The 24,283-nt window shown below is 42.6% G+C and overlaps 1 protein-coding gene across 1 annotated transcript in view; it reads right to left on the bottom strand.

The window, feature by feature from the left end:
• The window catches only part of CYP2R1 (cytochrome P450 family 2 subfamily R member 1), a 209,173-nt gene that overhangs the window by 81,220 nt on the left and 103,670 nt on the right, over positions 1-24,283 (bottom strand). Inside the window, exon 3 of the mRNA XM_085648113.1 lies at positions 14,559-15,191. Coding sequence (XP_085504239.1) covers positions 14,559-15,191 — 633 coding nt within the window. The remainder of the gene's footprint in view (positions 1-14,558; positions 15,192-24,283) is intronic.

Raw genomic sequence — 24,283 nt, 5'->3', positions numbered from 1 at the left:
TGCTCCCTCCAATCAGGGCGCTGCTCTCATGCTGGTGAGAGCAGATCTCTGATTGCTCAGGGGAGTTTTCTGGTGGCCGGGTTGCAGCGCGTCGAGGTCCGGAGCAGGAGGTCCTGTTGTCAGGTAAGTTTAAAAAATATATATTTTAAGTTTACATTTGCACGCGCGCACCTGTTTATTTTGAATTTCTTTTATTTTATTTGAGCGCGCCCATCCCCGCTTCTCGTTGATGCCAGCTACCACTGCCCCAGTTGTTCTTTTTCTTACAATTGAACACTGAGCAGCAGCCACATGCATTGTATTCAGGGCATGTTCCTAGTAAAATCACTGACATTTGGAAACAGTTCCATACTAAGACAACTGTGCAATTTATTATGCCCTGCACACAAAGCCCTTGTCAATGACCACTGTCTTCCAAATTTTAGGGACACCGGGATTACTAATCTTGGTTTTCCTTCTGCATATTTTTTCCATCAGATGTGACAATCAAGTTAGCTCAATATAAGCAAATCAAACTTCAACTCCTAGTGAAAGCAAACAATCTGACAGGTGAAGGCCAAGGAATTCAAACCTTTTCATGACCACATTCAGTATGCTGATATTACTTTTGCATATTCCGCAGAAACCAAAAGAAAAGCAAGCATTGACAAATGCAAAAGATGTATTCTTGCCTAACTGTCTTTACAAAAGCCCAAGTACTGGCAAAGATTATCTAGCCTGGGCTTTGGTAATAGTGTTTGTAAGCATTGTGGAATTTAAAGGTTTCCTTTGCAAACTGTATTAGTGCCAGCTATATTCTTCATTACTGCTAAATCAAAGCTACCAAGTTGTTCCCATCTCTGACATGTAAAGGCACACTCATGTCTGGCACTGAAAGCAAGTACTTCTTAAATACCATGCTTAGCTTTGAAAGTTAAAATCTTTATTTCTATTCGAAGGCTTAGCGTGCACTATAATACAGTACAGTTTCAGCGCCTGCTTTGTCTTCTGTTTTGGTTTTGTCACATCATCTCCTTTGGAGCCCTTTTATGAAAACATAAATTTGTGTTCAGTACGTGCGCATTTTAGCAACTACGCTCTACGGGTACCTGGGGATCCCCTGGCTGCCCAATTCTGTGATGCACGGGTGGTTTTTCTTTTGTTAATATACAATTTCAGACTTCAAGATTCCTGTGAGAGCAGATTTATTTCACAGCATGTACACATATAATTGAAATTCTCTGTTTGTTTATGAGTACAGCCAAGATTAAAGACAGGATGGACTTGCTGCTCCATCCTTGCAGTTCTCCTGGTGTTCTGTCTGGATAAACTGCACCTCCCTGACAAGGACGATATTGATCTTCGGGATGCTTGCATTCTTGTTCTGGGAGGACCTGGCGTGGAAGTTGGTGGCTAGACTGTTCCTCTTGGAGCAATACCAAGATTGAATTGTGTTTGTCTGCTCTTTGAGGGGATTGGCCTAGTAGACAAAAAAACAATGGACTGGCTTGGGGACTGATCATTCCACCCATCAACTTTGCATTGCAGATATGGGCATCTGCCTATATGTACATGCTTACACTTGGTTACAAGAAAGGACAAATGTATAAGTGAGTGTATAAGATGGTTTGTACCATTATTTGAATGCCACAGGATTCCATGGAGACCAAACCTAGAAAGAGGTGATCAATTCAATATGTAAAAAACATCTGCAGAGGGGATAAGAACTCCCTGGTCATTTTCTAAGCAACCACTGCCTCACACCAGTGCATTAGGTTCCTGCTGACACACACCATTTTCTGAGTCGGAGAAGACAAAGTGTTGAACAATGTGAAGCGACATTTGTAAGTAATTGAGCATGCCACATATACAAAATGAAAGATGCCAACTTGGAGTGGGTCAGCAAAGTCACACTTGGAGAGGAGGTATCGGAGGGATGCTTTGTTTTTAGCAGGGGCCGCAGAGCCAGGTTTTCTATGCTGCTCTGCTCAGCAGTGGCTTAGAAATTAGCTATATCTACCACACTGATAAGTTATCATTTTTTCTCTCTCACTTAATCAGCTCAGTGGTCTTAAAAATCTCAGATTCTAAACCTGTTTATCCTTGGAGAGAAACCAGATGTCCAATGGCTCTCAGTCACAACCTGGTCGACCCACTACCTCCTGGGTGCCTGCAGTCCGTCGCCTAAGACCACAATTATCCTACTCAATAAAGTGTCCCACTCATGGGGCGTATCTCAACCCACGAGCTCCCCTGCTCACTACAAAGGTTTGGCAGTGCCATACAAGGGGGCCATATGTTCCCCATATTGCTTTGAGGGTGCTGGAGTATAACTGCCAGCTACATCCGCCAACCTCCCAATGCTCTTCTTGTGCTGCCTTTATTGTCATAGCAACCCCCGCCCCACTAAACTTTGATAGATGCAGTCACAGTGGAAAGCACCAGAGTGCAGGTCAAAAGAAAAAGCAAGGATGGGGCTAGGGAATTCCTTCAGTCATGTAGCAGGACAAAACACACGCCAAGACGGTTTAGGTGGAAGGGTAAGTGTATCAGGAGAAGCCACTTAGTAAAAACAAGCCAGTCAGATGAGACAATTTTCAATTTAAAAAATATCTCTGAAATGGGAAGATGCTGAATGAATGCTAGTTCTCTACAAATAGAGATTTCGTAAAACACTGAAATGACTCCCAAAGACAAAAGAGCAAACTAAGGAGGTCTCAGAGATTGTGCTTCTGAGCACTCTCCCTTGACGATGGTTAGTGACCCCAGACGAAAGATAAAATACCCCATCCCTGTGGAAGAGAAGAGATGTGGCAGTAAGTTAGAGCTTCCACAGAAGCAACTCAAGGGAACTCGGCCCTAGGGTTGAAGGTCAGAGATATGTTGCTGCTCTGTATGTTCTGCAGCGCAAAAAGAGTGGGGCACTGCATGCAGCTTAAGGCAATGGGATTCTTTTTTAGTTCGAGCCTAGAGACAGCGCGCATTCACTGCTCTGCGAGGCATTTAGTAACTCCTCTGTGCATGAAACACGCCTACTGCTTTTTTATTGGTTGCTTGGCGTGCCTTTATAAATTCCATTGTTTTGGTTGGTGCACCATGTACATTTGTACGGCCATGAGGGCGTTTTGTCCCAGCCCTAGCGATTGCCCCCACTACATGGATCCTTTCAGTTTGGGTCACGTACTTGCTTTCACTGCACTACTTTTTCTGTATTATTGGCGTTTCTTGCAGGCCGTTAGTTAGTTAAAGAAAAGGGTCAACCCATATACAGTCACTGGGACCTGGGTAGAGAACAGTATGGAGAAACGTGGTCCCAGCATACAAATCATTCAAAACGAAACATTAAAAAACAGTTGACCAAAAAGCTCAAAGAAGTTCGAATGCCATTTAATCACATCGAATAGGTTTAAATGTTTAAATGAAATCCACAATTTAAGCAACAATTTGTGAAAATAATACACGTGCCCAGAGAAAGGGGTAGGAGAGTGAGTGAATTAGTGCGGGATTTGAGAGGAAGTGAACACAATGAAAAATATGCTAAATTATAATCAAATTGATCGGCATACTTGAATCACTGCCGCATATTACACACAGATCAAATCATAGTCACAATATCAACAGTTCTGAGGAATGCCATATATAGACGATCACAGTGCATCCTGTACTGGTGAAAATATTGGCAACGGTGTTGTGTCGACGTTTCGACCCCTTGAGTGTTGTAGGTACTTAATGCGACCTTACGAGATGGGGTCTTCATCAGGACTGGGGGAAAAATGGATGGAGGGTGGGCACCTAAAGAAACAAAAATGAACGAGTGTAAAACTCATCAATCTCTTAGTCAGAGGGACTGAATTAAATGAATTAAAATTGTACACAAAAGTTACCATGTCTGTCGAAGGACAGGCCTCTAAGACGTCCGAAGGTCGTCAGAGAGAGAGGGGTTCAGACTCCTCGGTGGTAACAACAAGGGCGTAGAGAGTGGTGGACACCTAAAATAAAATTAGGTGAATCAAAACACAGAACCAAGATAATTTGTACAAAATGAAGTCGCTCCAATAGTAAGCGAAAATTGGTTTACCGCAGAACACTAATCTGTCGGGTTGCGTCCTAAGGTTCTCAACGATCATCAATGCCGGGAAGTTAATCAAAATGATTTGAACGGGTGAACTGCTGGGAATTAAACACCGCTAGTTCGCCGTCAGGGAGTGAATCTAGAAAGAGGTAGGGAGGAAGAAAAATACTCGGTTGAAAAGAGGAAGGGACCCTGCAAGTGAACAATCGAAAAAGTAAATAAATACCAAAGGGTCACCAGAATTGCCCACATGTTTAAAGCTAATAAGAGATGATTCTGGGAGGTGTTGCGGTGAGACATCTCTGTCCCATGCGTGAACCCAGTAGGATCACGAGGATAGCAAAATAAGGGGCAATCAATCGGAACAAAGTGTCATGATGTGACACGGCATTTGTGAAAAAAATGCGGGCAAGTAGCACTAGAATAGGGGGCCACATGGGGCAGTTCAAGGTTTAACGGACAGTTTCCAGAACCCCAATTAGGAGCTTCAAAAAAGCTTACCCTGAATCTATGCTTCCGCTGCACAAGTGAATAGGAAAACGCGCCGAGAGCTCGTATTATTAAGTCGGGAAACGCGAGGTCAACACGTCATCTCCGTTACCGTGCTGGCGCTAGATGCCGGTTAAAAAATTTAATGAAGAAAAGACTATGGTTGGGTGGTTAACAGAAGGATGGAATTGCGGAGTCAACAAGGTCTTAGGGTATTGCAGTTCATAAACAAGACAGGAATGCAAACATTGTAGCGCATACTAATGTGTCTGTATATATGAGATGACCGTCAGAGTCTTGCACACAACATAGATAACATTAATGGCCCAACAAAACAAACAGTATACGTTATCATTTGCATACATATTAGTTAAAAACGGTTTAGCATTAGAAATCAATTCTCATTAGTATATATTGGTAAACAATGAATTTACAAGATGTTAACTCCTTGACCTAGGGAGAGAAGAAAAACAGATGTACCATATCCAGATATAATACAAAAATGATTAAATTCGAAGGACCGCTAATTGGGCGTTGCTGCCGTCAAGTTCATTAAGCCCATTAGCCACAGTGTCCATCAATGACATCCATTTAGATTCTCTCACATTAAGAATAGCTGTTAAATTGCCACCTCTGGGACCCACCTTCACCTTTTCAAGTACCAGCCATTTAAGATCATCCGGCTTGTGATTTTTTAAGACACAATGTTCAACGAGGGGGGCACCCACCACATTACACCGGATTCTGCTGTGGTGTTGCAGAATTCTGGATTTGACCTTTTGTTGTGTCTGTCCAATATAGAGTAAACCACACGGACAACCAATACCATAAATTACATTGAGAGAGTTACAATTAGTGAATGCACTCAGAGTGATCGAGTGTCGTCTGTATGTAAAGATCTTTGTTGTGTCAGTGGTTTCGCAGGCCTTAAAATCTACTGTGAAGACAACAAATTGCACACAACACTGTATCGGAAACCTGCTGAACGCAATTCCTTACTTAGATACAATAGCCATCACCCACGCGGCCTGAGGGATAACTTACCTTTTGGACAGTTTTTGAGGATCCGCAGAAACTGCACTAAAAAAGAGGATTACCTTGTCGAATCTGAGGATCTTAGCAACCGACTACTAGCAAGGGGGTATCCGAGGAGATTGGTCAAGAAAGCACGCAAGAGGGCATGGTTCAATCCCAGAGAAACCCTCTTAACACCCAAGGCCAAACAAGATGCAGCATTGCAGAGAATGATTTGTGTCACCACTTTCTCCACACGAAGCAATGCAATTAAGAAAGTGATCAATCAACATTGGAAATTGGTGGCTGATGACATCGACCAACCGAACCCGCTGATGCACTCCTTGAGGAAAGCTAGAAGCGTGAAGGACTATGTAGTCCACTCTTTCCTGGAAACAGCAACAACACCGACCATCCAAGATCTTTGGAGTCTGCCACCAGCGATCGGACATTTTAAGTGTGGTCACTGTCAGGCCTGAGAAACCACTGACACAACAAAGATCTTTACATACAGAGGACACTCGATCACTCTGAGTGCATTCACTAATTGTAACTCTCTCAATGTAATTTATGGTATTGGTTGCCCGTGTGGTTTACTCTATATTGGACAGACACAACAAAAGGTCAAATCCAGAATTCTGCAACACCACAGCAGAATCCGGTGTAATGTGGTGGGTGCCCCCCTCGTTGAACATTGTGTCTTAAAAAATCACAAGCCGGATGATCTTAAATGGCTGGTACTTGAAAAGGTGAAGGTGGGTCCCAGAGGTGGCAATTTAACAGCTATTCTTAATGTGAGAGAATCTAAATGGATGTCATTGATGGACACTGTGGCTAATGGGCTTAATGAACTTGACGGCAGCAACGCCCAATTAGCGGTCCTTCGAATTTAATCATTTTTGTATTATATCTGGATATGGTACATCTGTTTTTCTTCTCTCCCTAGGTCAAGGAGTTAACATCTTGTAAATTCATTGTTTACCAATATATACTAATGAGAATTGATTTCTAATGCTAAACCGTTTTTAACTAATATGTATGCAAATGATAACGTATACTGTTTGTTTTGTTGGGCCATTAATGTTATCTATGTTGTGTGCTAGACTCTGACGGTCATCTCATATATACAGACACATTAGTATGCGCTACAATGTTTACATTCCTGTCTTGTTTATGAACTGCAATACCCTAAGACCTTGTTGACTCCGCGATTCCATCCTTCTGTTAACCACCCAACCATAGTCTTTTCTTCATTACATTTTTTAACCGGCATCCAGCGCCAGCACGGTAACGGAGATCACGTGTTGACCTCGCGTTTCCTGACTTAATAATACGAGCTCTCGGCGCGTTTTCCTATTCACTTGTGCAGCGGAAGCATAGATTCAGGGTAAGCTTTTTTGAAGCTCCTAATTGACATTGGGGTTCTGGAAACTGTCCGTTAAACCTTGAACTGCCCCATGTGGCCCCCTATTCTAGTGCTACATGCCCGCATTTTTTTCACAAATGCCGTGTCACATCATGACACTTTGTTCCGATTGATTGCCCCTTATTTTGCTATCCTCGTGATCCTACTGGATTCACGCATGGGACAGAGATGTCTCACCGCAACACCTCCCAGAATCATCTCTTATTAGCTTTAAACATGTGGGCAATTCTGGTGACCCTTTGGTATTTATTTACTTTTTCGATTGTTCACTTGCAGGGTCCCTTCCTCTTTTCAACCGAGTATTTATCTTCCTCCCTACCTCTTTCTAGATTCACTCCCTGACGGCGAACTAGCGGTGTTTAATTCCCAGCAGTTCACCCGTTCAAATCATTTTGATTAACTTCCCGGCATTGCTGATCGTTGAGAACCTTAGGACGCAACCCGACAGATTAGTGTTCTGCGGTAAACCAATTTTCGCTTACTATTGGAGCGACTTCATTTTGTACAAATTATCTTGGTTCTGTGTTTTGATTCACCTAATTTTATTTTAGGTGTCCACCACTCTCTACACCCTTGTTGTTACCACCGAGGAGTCTGAACCCCTCTCTCTCTGACGACCTTCGGACGTCTTAGAGGCCTGTCCTTCGACAGACATGGTAACTTTTGTGTACAATTTTAATTCATTTAATTCAGTCCCTCTGACTAAGAGATTGATGAGTTTTACACTCGTTCATTTTTGTTTCTTTAGGTGCCCACCCTCCATCCATTTTTACCCCAGTCCTGATGAAGACCCCATCTCGTAAGGTCACATTAAGTACCTACAACACTCAAGGGGTCGAAACGTCCACACAACACCGTTGCCAATATTTTCACCAGTACAGGATGCACTGTGATCGTCTATATATGGCATTCCTCAGAACTGTTGATATTGTGACTATGATTTGATCTGTGTGTAATATGCGGCAGTGATTCAAGTATGCCGATCAATTTGATTATAATTTAGCATATTTTTCATTGTGTTCACTTCCTCTCAAATCCCGCACTAATTCACTCACTCTCCTACCCCTTTCTCTGGGCACGTGTATTATTTTCACAAATTGTTGCTTAAATTGTGGATTTCATTTAAACATTTAAACCTATTCGATGTGATTAAATGGCATTCGAACTTCTTTGAGCTTTTTGGTCAACTGTTTTTTAATGTTTCGTTTTGAAGGATTTGTATGCTGGGACCACGTTTCTCCATACTGTTTCTTGCAGGCCAACACAACCTCACACATACACTGCACTAAATCTTTAACAAAGTGTGACATATGTGTGAGGCTGTCTCGGCCACGTACAGCCGCTGTGCGAAAGTAAAACATAAAACAAATTAACATGAAGTGTGCCAGTCGTCCGTGAAACAGGCGCAGTGCAATAAAAGAAAGTTTGTTTACACAGGTTATTTGTTTGGAAAATGCAGCTTCACAGAAAGGGTGCCGCGCTTCATGTTAATTTATTTTATATGTTTTACTTTCACACAGTATCTGTACGTGGCCAAGACAGCCTCACACATACGCCACCCATAATCTTTAACAATGCTTGTTTTAAGAGGGCCTATTTCATGAGATTCTGGTCATGTAATTTTCAGCATAGCTGCCAAGGTTTCAGATTGCTATGTGTGACATTTTCATAATTTTACTGTAATTATGAGTGACCTTTCAAAGTCTATGAGTGACACTTTGTCGCGAGCAAAATCAAGTGATGAGGGAAACATAAATATCAGAAAATACACCCATTTGAGCAACGAGAAACTCTAAGATCTTAAAACTGCTGGAAAGCACCAAAAATAAGGAGTGTGAGGCACACATTACAGCCAACCAGGACACTGTATTACCCTTGACTATACTACTGATTGTTCAACCCTGATAAAAGGGATTACCAGCACTGCTGAGTGGTGTCCGCCCCAGTTGGAGCACACTGCCTGCTGGTCCCGCAGCACCAGATCTACTTATACTAGTGGGCTGTCAGTGTGGTAGTCCCAGAGCTACTAATATACACCAGGCTCTTGACTTAAACTAAGTGACGCCGGCCGTGCTGAAAGTTGACAGGCACCAGTGTGGTCACTGCACGCTGGCGTGGTCTGCACTGATTAGGGCTGCCTTGACCTCCGGTGCTATCTTGGTCCTGGGAGGAGATATCTCAGGCCAATTCTCTAGGAATTTATGTGCTGCCTACAGTGGCTCAGGAGATTGTGACAGGACTTTTTTTTGCCTGGCAGGATGTGTTGGCCTAGATGGGGAGTGCATCACTGCCTGCTGCCCAGCCCCGCGGTGATGGATTGAGCTGGCAGGCTGCGGGTCAAACTCACAAGGTCGTTCTAAGCTGAACACCGGGCTCTGAGCTGTCTCCGCAACGGGCCGAGCGGTGAGTTACCAGCGTTATGAAAGCTGCGCGCTGAGTTACCCGCGTTATGAAAGCTGCGCGCTGGCACTATGGTTAGGTAAATGTTGAGTGAATCACTAACTTACTTGGTTTTGCAGCCTCAGTGTGGACGCGGCAACTGCTCCAGCAAGCGTCGGCTTGGCCACGATTCTGGGCCTGGCTCGGCAACTCTCCTTACATTGCGGTGTGAACTTATGCTTTGACACCGGCTATCTCGAACACCAGCGCCTCGGACGGCTCCCTTCGTTCACGTTGCATGCTGGATTATTTTAACAGAATGAATGCGGTATACAAGGAGCTGAGCTACCATTGCCAGTGTGTTTATGAGGATGCCGGGACACGGACAGGACACAGAGTGAGACTGCCCGCTAGCGCGCGGCACACCTCCAGTTCCCGCTTCCTGAATCCCCGACCTCACTTCCTCCCAGGACCAGTACATGAGGTCACATGTGTCTCTCCTTCCCCCCGCCAGCCGCACCACAGCCAGTACCCACTTTCTTTTCTCTAGACGTGAGTGACTCAGCCGCGACGCTGCAGGCGGGAATTCAAGGCTATTAAGATACATTGTCGCAGCAGTGCAGCTGCACAATAGTTATTAAGCCTGTGCTGGTGGCAGCGCCCCGGCCGGCATGTCTTAGGATCAGCAGAGCTGGCGCAGGTCACAGGCACGTGCGCTAGCCTGGCCTTACTACAGCGCTGCTACAGCAGAGTCTCAGTGGAATTAAAATGCATTTCAGTGCGGTGATGCGGAACACCACACTGAAATGCGTTAGAGTCACACCTGATGTGTGATACTTGGCAGGCCTGTTTCAGGACCAATTGTCCTCTCCTTTGGTGGGGTCATCAGATGCCAATTCGAGTCTTTGAAACTTGAAGACTCAATGGGTTTAATAAAAGCATTACAAACTGTACAATTCGTGTGTTAACCAAATTCGCTATCTGATTTTAATCTCTGTGAATAACACTACGGCGGCTATCATGAAATGCCCCTCTGTGAAGGACACCTAGACATCACCACGATAATATGAGTTAGTGGACTATAAATCTTGTTGCTCAGAGGCCTGTCCGGGAACATGCAGCCACGTCGGGTGCCTGCGTGTATTATTGTTTGCTTCAGCATCGGCAAGTAGTTAATAACAAACTTTGGAAATGCCGATCTGTCACACTTCCCTTTATATATAAAGTGAGATGGATTTCCAATGCTTTTCTTCCTAACGTTTATCCATGCTGCAGAGCAGTCACATTACTGTTTACATGGCTAAGAGCCTTTGGCAAAGATAATAGCTCTCACTTAGGCGAGACCTATTTGCTTTGCCAATACTTGTTTATTTTGTTATCACTATGCTGTCAACGGAGACTGAGGCACTTTCTTTTGAAATGGAGAGGAAAGTATCTTCTTTCCCTGCAAGGCAACCATTCGTCTCCATCCATAGCAACATGATGTACAATCTCTTCTTGTTTAGCCTCCAGGCAGTGCTGTGTGGTGTCACTGAGACCAAACTTAACAAGCATTGGCATAGCCAATAGGTCTCGCTTTTTGGGACCTTATAAGTATTTAGTTATGCAGCACAATATCCTTGGTGCAACAACATCAACTTTTGCATGGCTAAACACTTATAAAGTCCCAAAGGCGAGAACTATTGGCTATGCCAATGCTTGTTGTGGGATGTGACAATGGCATATAACAGCCAATCTAGAAGTAGACTGTTGATTGCTTTAGACCTACAGGAGATGGACACATCTGTTATGGAATATTTTTGTAGCATAAAGACGTGAATGGACCAATGAATGGAGCCCAATAGGTGCAAATCTTATATTGGTTAATGGTTATCTTAAACCGCAGTGCAGTGCAAATGATATACATGTCAAGAACGAAGTAGATGCAGTATTTGATCCAATTCCTAAATGTGCCCTTTACCGCAAAACGGGTCAGGCTATTTTAATAGAGCTGGCTTTGAAGTTTGCACCAAAAGTTATGGTTTCTGTGCTAGCCGGTCTTAGACATATCCCTCTTTGCATGCATCAACAGGGGTTGGCCCAAAGAGATGGCGACAGTGGAATGGTTAACTTTCACTTCTGTTTGTGCCACATTGTGGGCTTTGTGGTGCATACGTGCCTACCCAGACCTGTAGTAAATATGGGGCCCGGTATCAAATCTGTGGCACAAAAATACCAAATGCCTAGTACAAGGCTGTGAGTCCGCCTTGTCCTCCTTGCCGACAGGACTTAGAATACAGTCAAAATGCCTCAACAGCTATTTTTCAAATGGTCTAGAAGAAATTGAGAGCATAAGAACTTTTACTGAGGTGCCCCTTACTGTGCTGACTTGAGAAGCACAGCACTGAAGCGTGAGAGCATGCACTGGATTAACATGGAGGGCTGACAGCTTAAGTGATAATTATAAGGTTGCAAAGTGCATCAAAAGGCCTTATGAAGGAAGCCCAATCTGACCAGGGAGGAATTTCTACCATATAATGTGGTGTCCTTTATACAGCAGGTATTTAAGGCAAATTTTAAAAGAGCCACATGTAAATGGTAGTTATGTAATGCCTGCTTTTTACTTAAGGATAACATTGTGTAATAACGCTTACTGACCCTAACGAGGCGTTGAAGTTAAAAGTTCCAATGCAATGTCAGAACACAATAAATGACGCACAAATTAGATACTCGTTATTGTAATTGCCCTGGATCTGGTTGTCCAATTGGCCTGCATTGTAAATTTAATATTCAAATTTGAAGTAGAAGTTGAGATGAATGTCCCGAGACTCACAAGCGACAAAGTCATGGATTTTTCAAAAAGTAATATTTTACTTATTTTAGGAAAAGATAGCATGTTTTATAAAGCAATGCTCAGCATGTAGGTAGTTTTGTCTTGGTGCTGTAAGGGTCCACCACTAACTAAGCCAAAAGGAAATGATGAATGTGAGTGCGTAGTCCCTTTACTGTCTCGTCAGAATGTCACCTTTAATCACTTGTCCGAGAAGGAGCATCAGCGCTGTGCACTGAAAGACGACCAGCATCCTGCCCTGGCCATTAAGGTGATCTGCTCGGGCATCCTGGTTGCACGGCTTCTAAGAGTTGAAAGTCACCCATTACGGCCTCAGCCTCCGGCTACCGGTGAGCAGAGCTCCCACGGGCCCTTCAACTGTGAAGGTAATGGAGCAGAACAGCATCGGCTTCCAGATAAAACATGTATCGGTGAAAAGACAAGAGTAGGCAGAGTCAGACAGACAAACAAAAGGTGGGAGAGGCGGAAGGAAGAGATGCGTTAAAAGAAACAAAAATACACTAACAGGGCAGAACCAAACCAAGAGTAAAGGAACAAAGAAGACGAGCAAAGGTCTTCGTATTACCCGGCCATTCAAAACAGCAAGCATTGGTCGTGAGCAAAAAAAAACCGTGCGAACGGGAGTTGTGTGCGCGCGCGAGGAAAAAGGAGAGGCATAGCGAGCATTCGAAAGGCGGAGCAAGGCGCGCGCGCTTTTGCGCGTGACCGCAAGCGCTAGGCCAGCAGAACCCTGGGGTAGCACTTTTAAAAGCACACTACAAAATGTCTTGCAGAGCAGCGCATGCGCTGACTCAGCGAGACCTAAAAATGACAACCCTGAAGAACAATGTGGAGAAGCACAAACATTTATGCATGAGTGTGATACAGTAATCAGAATGACATCCGCAAAGATGCTTCTTGCAAGACCCTTGTGTTTTCAACCATGGCTATACGCAGGAAGCAGTGGGCTCTTGCTCCTCTAGATCTGGGTCTGTATTTCTACATATGAATGTACATTCATATGGACGCATTCCAGGCTCAATTTCGTGCAGGGTGCAGCATTATTTAGGCTGCTGCATGCAATGTATGCATTGTAATGGTGGATGAACAGTAGTATTTTGTGAGGGATGAAGTGTTTCTATGCATATTTCTTATAATAATATTCATTGCACTGAGCTATATTCATACTCACCACAGTTGTCCTATTTTGCTTAATTCCCTCCTGTTTGTTCTGTATCTTGGACCATCAGTGGTTTCTGATTTGATAGAGGGACCAAGAAGTTTAACAGGGGGCGGGAACATTGTTATATTCAAGAGAGGACAATGGTCAAAACTGATGTGAATGTTTTACTCAGAAAGCCAGGGGGTTAAATTGCCTTCATATCATAAGGACCGTGGCAATGAATAGCATGAGGAGGATCATCCTTACCTAGCCTGCACAATTGCGAACTTCGGATGTTCAGAATGTCAGAGGTAGGACATCCAAATGAAAGGGCCTGCAGAGTGGTTATAATATTTACTTCTTAGCAATTTCTACTAGCTACACTGGGGTTGTAAAATGAGTATAGAATAATTAAATCTATAATCACTTAACAGGAAGGAGCTTAAACGTGTGCAGCATTAACCTGGGGGTGTTTGCTGCAATGAGCATAACCTTTATTAAAATAAAGCAACAGTGAATGCCTGGCAGGCAGTTTTAGTATGCTAAAAAGCTTTCCAATTTAGGTCATTGTTTGCAGATCACCCTAGGACAATAGCACAGTCTGCCACCTTCCTGGTAGGCTATTAACATCAAGTGGTCTTCAACCACACTCACCATATAGAATCGGAGTTATGGACTATTGCAATCTCTAGGTCAGATGTGTAATGCAATTGGACAAGGAAGGGTGTTACAGAGTTACCAACTGCAACATCTACAAATTTACACATGCATGTACATAGTATGCAGGAAATTAAACAATGCATGTGTCAGAAGGAATCATGGATTCCAATCATTACCACCACCTGCTGTAAGAAGCACGAGAATGGACCCGCACATTTATGATACAAGGCAACCAAAGGTACAGAGGGCACTGAATTACCACATGCATTACTCAGAAATTTGTTCAAAATGGATCAGCATAGGAGAAGCCAACCAACTAGCTTTCTAAAAGTGCTATGCGTAACCTCAGGCATTTATTGTGCTAAGAGAAATGGAGAATGGGCTCAAGTCCTGGGATTGAGCATCTTCCATCTCAGCCAGTCTTGACAAAACAGTTCAATTCCTTTTGTTGATCACACAGCAAACTAAAGTACAAGTGTATGACTGGTACAGAACCTGACATACCATTCAAAAGGAAGATCCCTCTTGCGGTTATGCCGAATGACACTTAAAAACGCAATGTGCTCACCTTGAATGTTAGGATAAAGTGCCATGAATAATACAGCCCACCTTAGAACATTTGTTGTTGTTTCTGTTCCAGCAATAATGAGCTCTCCAACTGAAAAGATGAGGTTTTCTGTTGTATATGTTGCTTCCTGATCATGTGCGTTCTGATCCATCTCATCAAGATACGCATCTATAAAGTGTCGAGGGGACTTGGGTTTTCTGTTTTCAGAGAAGTGCTCTATAATTCCCAAAAGAAAGTCATAAACTTCTGCAGCGTTTTTGAAGAGCTGCTGGTGCTTCCCAAAAGGGAGTATGCCGATCAATGGAAATGAGTTATACAGAAATACCCAGGCACTGGTGGCAAGTTCAACGTTTTCACTAAATATTTCTATCATATGAAGAAAATCTGTGTCATCATATCGAAAGCGTTCACCGAATATTATCAGGTTAGAAATGTTGGACACTGCATTGGTTATCAGGTGCTTAGGATCAAATGGCTTCCCTTTATATGTATCAATGGCATCAAGAAAAAACATTGCTTCTTCTGAGATTTTGTTCTCAAAGATCTTTTGTCCATATCCAAAGCAGCGAAAACTGTTCACAGCCAACTTTCGATGTTCTAGCCAGCATCGCCCATATTTTGCGTTCAGTAATCCTGGAAAAAAAGTGAAATTTTTAAGAACATTGAAAATAATCTGCAACATCATTTGATTTGAATCCTGACCTTTTAAGGATTAATCTATTATGGATGGCAACACGTGTACAGCCACCTATGGATTTGAAACAGCATTAGGTAGCTTAAAACAGATTATTGTTCCATAGGGGTCAAACAAACACAGACTTGTTTAATTAATGCCTAAAGTTCAATAAACAATAACAGCAGTTCTGTTTCCAGGGATGCCATCACCAAAAAGGCAACTTTATGCATTCATAGAGGTTTCATTAGTACAACTGACCTTTGAGAGTTTGAAGCCTGTTGCAATTCTGTTTCTTTGTTCCCAACTGTTATTCCAAATTATTCCACGTTATGCTTAATATCAGCATGGCATCTACTGCCCATTGCCTCCCATGGTAAGAACCTTGACCTCTGCCCACGAGTCACCAATTGCATGTTCACATCTGAGGATTAAGGTCACCATCCAGCAATGCAGAATATCTAATGATATTGCAGCCACCTCCTATTTTTTTCATACTGCTTAACTTCAACTTGAACAGCAGCTTCAAGATGTGGGTGGGGTAATTTACATGAAATGTGCAACCCAGTGCTCAACTTAACTTTGGGCAACCCAGTATATGTGAAGAGGGGGATGTGAGTATGGGATCATGCATAGAGGATGAGAACTAAACCTGAACTGCTAGATATGGGAACCCTGTAAAAAGTCAACATGGCTGCCCCAGATCTCATGGGGTAAGGAACGGTAATGTATTGTTAGGGGGTATAATGAAAAGATTGGATAGTTAGGAGCACCATGTCCTGAATGAGAGAAATAACTCAAATATGGAGCCAATTAGGTTTTTAAGGGAAGATAATCTTAAAATGATACAATAAAATGATGCGATTCCATCTCAAGTCTGCACTGATGGCGGTATCGTGCTGAACAACATATCATTGGAAAGATCAAGTGCTGATGTCACCGTGTTGGCAAAGATCAGATTAGACCATGGTATTTAGAATGTTCATGTATTATATTTGTTTAAGTCCCAAATTATTGTTATAGACTTCTGTGTAAAAAACATTTGCTGCACAAAAACAATGCAATAAGAATTAAAAACAAACTTCAGAACATACTGCCATAATCTCATGGGTGGACAGCACAACAAGACTATGTTTAACAGATGTTTGCATTGAATGAGTTTATGGATGTCCGTCTATCTGCAGTATGAAAAAAAAGCATTTGCAATGCAATAAGTCTCGCATTTCCAAGACTTAGAGCTATTAGAGTTGTAAACATAAAAGTGGGTGCCATGCTGAAACAGAAAGAGTGGCACCCGTGTTGTAAAGATGATAGAGGGCGGCCCTGGAAGCATGCACAGCACCTACAACTGAAAATATGTATTGAAAAAGGGTTCAAAGCGACATCAAAGATTTAGAATTATGAAAGTAAAGCGCCCCAACATCCTTTTTTTATGAAGCGGGTGCTATAGAAACATATGAAACCTTAATTTTTCTAACAGAACAATAGCCCATGCAGGGGATCCCCCAGAAATCAATTTAATAGAATTTATGGAAGTTTTACTTGTAGTGCCAGCTATCACTGCTTAGATTTAGGTGTGCCCCCTCCTATACGTACCTGGAGAGTGAAGCCTTAACTAATCAGTTTCACTCCCAGAAAAGAAAACCTGATCCACTGTGACCAATGCCATTTAAGAGCAAGATACATTGTTGTTCCGCTCAGAAAGAATACCTGCCTCCTTATGGCACATAGTATAATTGGGAGAGAGATAGATATGAGTTTATTATTAGGGGAATGCTTGGCTCTCTCCTTAGGTAATGTTCTGATGCGATCCAATAAGATTAATGAGTCAAGCATTTTGTGAAGAAAATGTATGCATAACTTGTAGAGCTTACACATTTAATTCATCCATAGTTTAATTAATTGGTTAAAACATCTGTTATGTCCTCCACGTTGCTATGAACAATGTTGACTCAAGCTTAATGTAAAACACAAATTATGTGAGAATAAATCTATGGGGACATAAGATAAAAAGGAAACACATTACCTCTTTGCACAGAAACTAAACATGTTGTACAGGTAGAAAACACCCCAATAGTATCAGGTGCAATACAAATTTGAGAAAGCAAACCCAAGTGGACAGGAGGTTCAGTAATTTTGTGATCTTGATTCTTAAGCAACGCCAGATTGCATTTATGGTAAAACCCAGCCCTTCAGTTGAATGCCCCCTGCCCCAAAAAATGAAACTCCATAACAAAATTAAGTTAGTATTAAATAGTCAACTTGGCTTGGTAACTACTTCAATGACATTCATCCATTACACAGATATCATAAAAGAAGCACCGGCTGCATAAGCAAGAATACATTTGATGTAATTCTCCAAAGCTGATGTCATCATATCCTGGGGAAAACAATACTCCAAATAAACCCCCCAAAATGTTTGAACTGCAATTCAAATCACAGCACCAACTTGCACAAAAAAACCCCACAGAAGCAAACGTCCAAAAAACTACCTATGTGTTCCGGTCTAAAACCAGGGGAGTGACCACGTCCCCAGGAGTGGCCATGGAACAGACAAGCATAGCCTCATTCTGATAGCATGGAAATAGAAAAGAGAGTAGTGTATCATTAAAAACATAACATTACGAATGGCTACAGGAATAGCTAACCAGTATTAACACATACTGATCCCCGAGGCACTTTCTCTCGCCGCGGCATATGCACCTTCGGTATGTGCTCGGGTATGTCCAGTATGCATTTATTATCTCGAATAAACAGTGCTTGGAAAGTTGACTCATTGCGACAGCTGGCCCCGTGTGGGGAGCACGTGCCCCACCTGGAGGGGTGGCTCATCCGCCGGGAACTCTGGAAACAACCCGCTCGGACAATCAGAGGGCAAAGCGTGTCTCCGGTGTCTGGCAGGACACCATAGAGCACCTGGAGCACATGCACCGCATGATAGTGACTCTGGTGTAGGGCAGGACACCATAGAGTACCTAGAGCATGCGCACCATGTGATAGTGTCCTTCCACAGCTCGTACTCCCCTCAAGGCATGTAATATATCATAGAGCGATCTAAAGCCATTTGCCTGGGTAAACACACTTTTGTATGTTAAAAGACAAAGGACCGGGCTAGGTGAGTGCGTGTTGGGGTTGTCATATCTACACTTGTGCATTGTTATGTTGATTTAGAAGCTGCTTTCTTAGTTTAAAGTGAGCGAGTGGAGAGCAAACCCATTATAAACAAGTCAGCAGAAGGATGTTCATGATTCACTCACGTTATGTTTGCAAGTTTCCACACTTGCCCTTTCTTGAACTTGTGCCCACAGGAACACATAAACCCCTACAGCATAAGGAAACTGTGGTTGGCCGGTGCTCCTGAGCAAAAAACAGAAGTGATGTATCAGGAGCACCAACCAATGAGGAGCCACCAAAGAAGACCGACGAAGGAGCGAACCAATGGTAAGTAGCAGGTGGGTTTACAATCAGTATAGTGATTACAGCATGTCTTGCAGGCCGCGCATACACGCTGCCTAGGCTCAACCTAAAAATCAGGAGACAAGCAGCAAAAGTAATTTGAATGGGAAAAACGTGGAAGCATGTTTTCAAGGCGAGCATCTAAAGCAAAAGGCGACAACTGTAATACATTAGATAACAGATCCAGACTCATTTGGAAACAACTTCTAAAGAAATAGGGGATGTATCAAACATGTTTTATGTTACATTGTATGCAGAATGCTGGTACTCTATCAATGTGTAGAAAAGCAAAGAATTTCTTCTGCCTTCCAAAAACGTTTTTTTATCTTCTATGGCTCTTTAACCAATCTGAAATCTGAAGCAGAAGCTATGCCTTGCATTTCTTTCATTCAAACTGACACCTATGTCTATATTACTTTTATCAGGCCATTTTAAATTGCAAGCCATGCTGCCTGAATATGATACTAGATTAACATGTAAACATAATGCTTTTCAAGTTTTGTACTATAGCCTTTAATCACGCTCTTGTTAACCTTATATCCCCTCTACTGCCCCCACCAACTTTTAACTTCTTACGTGCGGAGACTCCTGCCCCCCCAGTATCCTTTGTTTGATGATTTGGACAACTCGTGCTTAAGCTTTCATAACTTTTATCTACAAAAGGTATCCTGGACAAATTTGCTTCCTTTTGTTTCCACATGTTGGGGATTCTAGAAGTACAAAGGGTTTCTGTATTCCGATGGAGAGAACCAAAATATAGTCAAAATGTGGTAATGCTGTTTTGGAAACACACTAGAAAATGTCATGTGCAAGAAAATATGTTTTTTCTCTAAGAAGGGCACCAACGAAAGGTTTGATGTTCTATGATCACCCCTCTCAGCTTTCAGAAATAGACAGAGGTGTAATTTTCTTTTTAACATTATTTTTTTGCAATTTGTGTGATGGAAGTAGGTGGAAACCGGAAAACTACACATTTCTGAGAAGTAGACAAACGCTGAATTCCACGGAGGGTCTCTTGTGTAGATGGCTCATGGTTTTCATAAATTAATTAATCTTTGAAATAAAAAATGTATGAAAACAAACAGGAAGAAATAAGAGAAGTTTTCACCTGAAATGTTTTGCCTCACTGGCTGACTTACAATATAATATAATGTTACATCCATCAGACTCTTCTGGTCACAAGGATACACAGTGTTTGCTGTTGTCCAAAAACAACTGATAACCACAGCCACCAACTGGGCTGCAGCTTATAATGGATTTTCATTGTGTACAGTCCAGCCATTAAGACAATTGGAAAAATCTAATTAATGAAAAATGGAACCTATTCCTCTTTTAAATGGGCAAAGATACCCACACGAGGCAGAGTTTTAATTAGTGGAATAAAGGAATGCAGGGTGGAATGACTTTGGCCACTGGTTGGAAGAGCCCACATTTTCGGTCACACAAATATGGAAAGAAAGAATCTTTTTGACCCCATACTTTGACATATTGAGGGCATTCAGGGATTCAAACAAGCCACACAGCCCTGGATCTACTCTGGTCTCTATGTTTCAAAAATGGCCATATTTCGTATTAGTACCTGGTTGCCGACTGCCCTGGAGCCCAAATACCATGGCAAGTGAAAGGAAATTGGGATATCTTTGGGCATTGTTTTGACACACAAGCAGGCAATAAGATGGTAAATTCTGCCTCCCCGGGTGCAGAAATACTGTCTGGTGCCCCTAAGTGTGGCCCGAAGCCAAGATGACCACCACCCTACCCCATTACCTTTTTATCCAATCAGGGAAAAAAGTGAGAAACAGAATGGGTTGTGGGGCCAGACTATTTTAGTATGTCACTGCCATCCCCATTCCCGGTTACCGGACATTCTCTTTCCCAACCCGGTGGAGGCAAAATGGGGGTGACATGGAAGAGGCCTTTACTGACAACATATCTGTCCATTTGTGAGAATGTTACACAAATTCGGAAGGTGCTAGGGATTTACACACCCAGATTCAAATTATTGGGGTTCCCAGTTGGTTAGGAGCAATTATCAAATTATGCAGTAAGATTAATATTTCATCTGGTATTTTTATCAGTAATACTAGCAAAATAAACTACTTTTTGCTAAACAGCACTCTGAGGTAAAAATAAGAATGTCAACTGAAACTTGGTCTACCTCAAACAGACATTTTTTTAGTAAATCAGAGTCTGATCAAGTCTCAGTCTCTAAAAAGATTTTCTATATAGGTTTTTTCGATAATAACCACTTTTAAGAAATCTAGGTTTAAAACTGTAAGTGACTAGCTGAAAACTGGAAGGACATATCTATGACAATAGAAAATATGATCCAATAGTGTATATTGTGGGATATGCCACATTTGGAATTCAGTAGCGGCCCTTCCCCTGGTGGTAGGCCGGGCCAGAGGAGGGAGGTGGGGGGAGTTCGGGTGACACAGATTCCCGGACTGCAGTGAGGCCAGTCCTGACTCTGCATGACAGCAGCATCAGGATTGGCCTGAGCGCCGGCGCTTGCGCTCCAAGGCAGACTGAGAGCCTGTGCCACTTGCGTTGCTAGGGCTGAGATGGCCGGCCAAACCCTCATGCACAGTGAAGGATGTGCCCACCACTCCCCCACCAGCAGTGCCTTCCCCTGGACCCACACCCAAGACGCATCAGAGTCCTGGGGGTGGGTCTAGGGGATTAAAATAAAACCATACTAAAACGGGTTTAAAACCCGTTTTATTATCGTTTTATTTGCTGGTTGTGGCGTGAGTGCTGGTGGTGGTACGCTCCTCCACTTCAATGGAGAGGCCGCCGTTGTTGGAATTGGATTGGATTGGATGACAGATGTAGATTCTCACGTACAAACAAATAAATGGCCATAAAAAGAGACATATTTTCAGAGATGGATATGAAACAACTAGACAGCCACTAGGAAACAGGTATAACAGAGTTATCATGGTTGAAAAGCCTTACAGTGGTAATTGCAAGAATACTACAAAACAGAAAAGGTTTTTGCTTTGAAGAATATCTGGATTTCAAGTAGACAAGAGTTATTTCATGGATTCATCTGGCGTTGATGAAGGCTGAGTGGGAGTATTTCTCTAATAAAGAGATGTAGAAAGGCAGAGTTGAACCTCCCTACCAAGTTACACTGGTTTAAATCTATTCACTTCAGACATAACTTTTATGTTTAGCTAGCTCTAAGAAACATTTACATTCTTGTTCATCTTATTGCTACCCCGGGAGAATGCAACGAATCATGTGTCAAAATGTATGTCCTTGCTGCAGTCTTCCCGAAGTATCGAGCCATGTAAGTTTTGTAAGAAGATAAAATGGTACTCGTTTGGAGATGGTGAGGTGTTGAAATTTAGCCAATGGAGAGATATCAATCTAAGATGTTTGGATTATTACTGCAGGTTAAGACAAAAACATGCATAAAATGATGTATATGCAATTTTACATACCAGTGCCTGCACACATACAAATTATGCAATGCTTAATTCAAGGAGGAACTCCAACTCTTAGGTGAAGAAAAGAAGAGCGGTTTAAGATTCAGAATGTAGAAAGATAAATTAGAAATACTATTAGCAGCTCAAAGCATATTGGAATCTGGCAAGGCCATAAGTACTTAGCCGCTGCTTTTCCTGCAAAGCTATGCATTTCCCACACTTACCTCGCATAATGTGCAGATTTTAACAAAAAAAAATGTTGCATCTCGCTCGAATGGATAACAATCTTTTAAAATAGTTGCACACATGGTGCAATGCCTGACACTTTGCAAATGTTATCTTGTGACCTTTGCACTGTTCATTGGTGTATTCAAGCATTTAACAAGGATTGGCATAGCCAACAGGCCTCGCCTTTGGGACATAATAAGTGGCTATTGGCTTTGCTAATGTCTTTAAACTATGCCGTCTATACAAATCCTGACTACACTCACTGCTCTGCGATACCAAACTGACTTATTGTTGCGACTGCTTGTATTTTCAGAATTATTCACTTCAGTCTTTCAATGTTTCAAGGAACATTGAAGTGGCTTGTTGACACATTGCCCATAATACATAAACAACAAACACACGTTCACACAATCCTCTCTCACTGGTTTACCAGTGTACAAAATTAACAATGCACCACAGTAGTTAGACATGTGGCCAGAGTCACAAAAAAGCGTAAAAATATGTTCATAGATTCCCTCTCCCTATTGACTGTATATTTATAGTCTTTTGAAAATTCACATTCCCCGCAGTAAGCCTGAAAAACGTAGACAAACACCATAGCATACGACTGAGAATGTCATGTATCATTCCCTGGGCTTCAGTGCTTGGTTTGTAAAAACATGAAGAGCTGATGCCCAAAGTGTTGTGAAGCCAGCCCTCTCAAAGGTCAAGACCCAGGCTGTCCAGTCTTGATTCCACCTCATACCTCTTTAATCCACCACCACAGAGAAATATGTAGTACAAAATGTATTTACACCAGTCAGCAGTGCTTTAAATGGGGGGGGGGGGGAAAAGTGCAGGTACTCATTTAAATATGGCGAATGGGCGGGGCTTGGGCGGGGCTTAGGGGAAGACATGCTTCTTGACTTATATACTACTTGCAGCACATACCAAAACACATTAGAAATGTCTTTAAATAAACAAAGAAGGTGTGTTTACTCATTACACAACGAAACCCAAACGTTGTGATATTTTCACATTTCCTTATTTTGTAATATTTGCAACATCACTATGTTGCTTGGCACAATACCATATATTCTTGAGCGAGACAGAAAGAAACAAGCGGACGTGCACACACAAGCATTCCACACATTTCCTATAATATGCCTTCAAAGACACTAGTGTGTCTATTCTCTCCCCCTGTTTCTCGTATTTCTCTCACGTAAAAACAATCACAGGCAAGAAGACAAACAATAGCAGACACTTACACAAAAGAATCAGGTGCGATTAAAGCCATTTGAACCTGGTTACCTCCCACGGCTGAATAGCGCTGTCACCGGGCTGCCTCGATTTCTGTGTTTGCAACACAGCAGGATGGTGAACACCGGGACGGTATGCAGATGAGCCCAAGGTCTACAGAAGTGCCTTGGCTGTCAGAGACAGGCCTTCACCACCAAGGTTTCATGGGTACCCGTACTCTCCTTGGCAGTAGAGAAGTGCCGGTACTCAGAGTGATAAAACTAAGAAGTGCCGAAACTCAGTACCGGTGAGTACCGGCCCATTTAAAGCACTGCCAGTCAGGAATCACAAAGGTAACTTTGGTTGTAAATGTAAGTTTATGATGGGTACCCCCACTTTTTGCTGGTGTTTCACTGTTTTTCGACCTTAGTCTGGCTGTGGCCCTGCTAATCAGGACCCCAGCCTAGCTGCTTCCTCTCTAAAATGGTTTCCATGTACATTAGGTACATCTCTAATTGGATTCCGGAGTGCCTTATAAGTCTCTAGTATATGGTATACTATGTATCCAGGGCATAGGTACCTCAGAGGCCTACCAGGGGCTGCAGCATGTATTACGCCACCCCTGGGAAGCACTCTAAAATGACACCACAGGTCTGCTACTGCAGCCTGGGTAAGGTGGTGCATGCACCCCTTACTGTGGTATAGGCTACCTATAT

Source organism: Triturus cristatus, chromosome 3_2 (genome assembly GCF_964204655.1).
Source record: "Triturus cristatus chromosome 3_2, aTriCri1.1, whole genome shotgun sequence".
NCBI lineage: Eukaryota > Metazoa > Chordata > Amphibia > Caudata > Salamandridae > Triturus > Triturus cristatus.
This window is presented reverse-complemented; position numbering and strand designations above follow the sequence as displayed.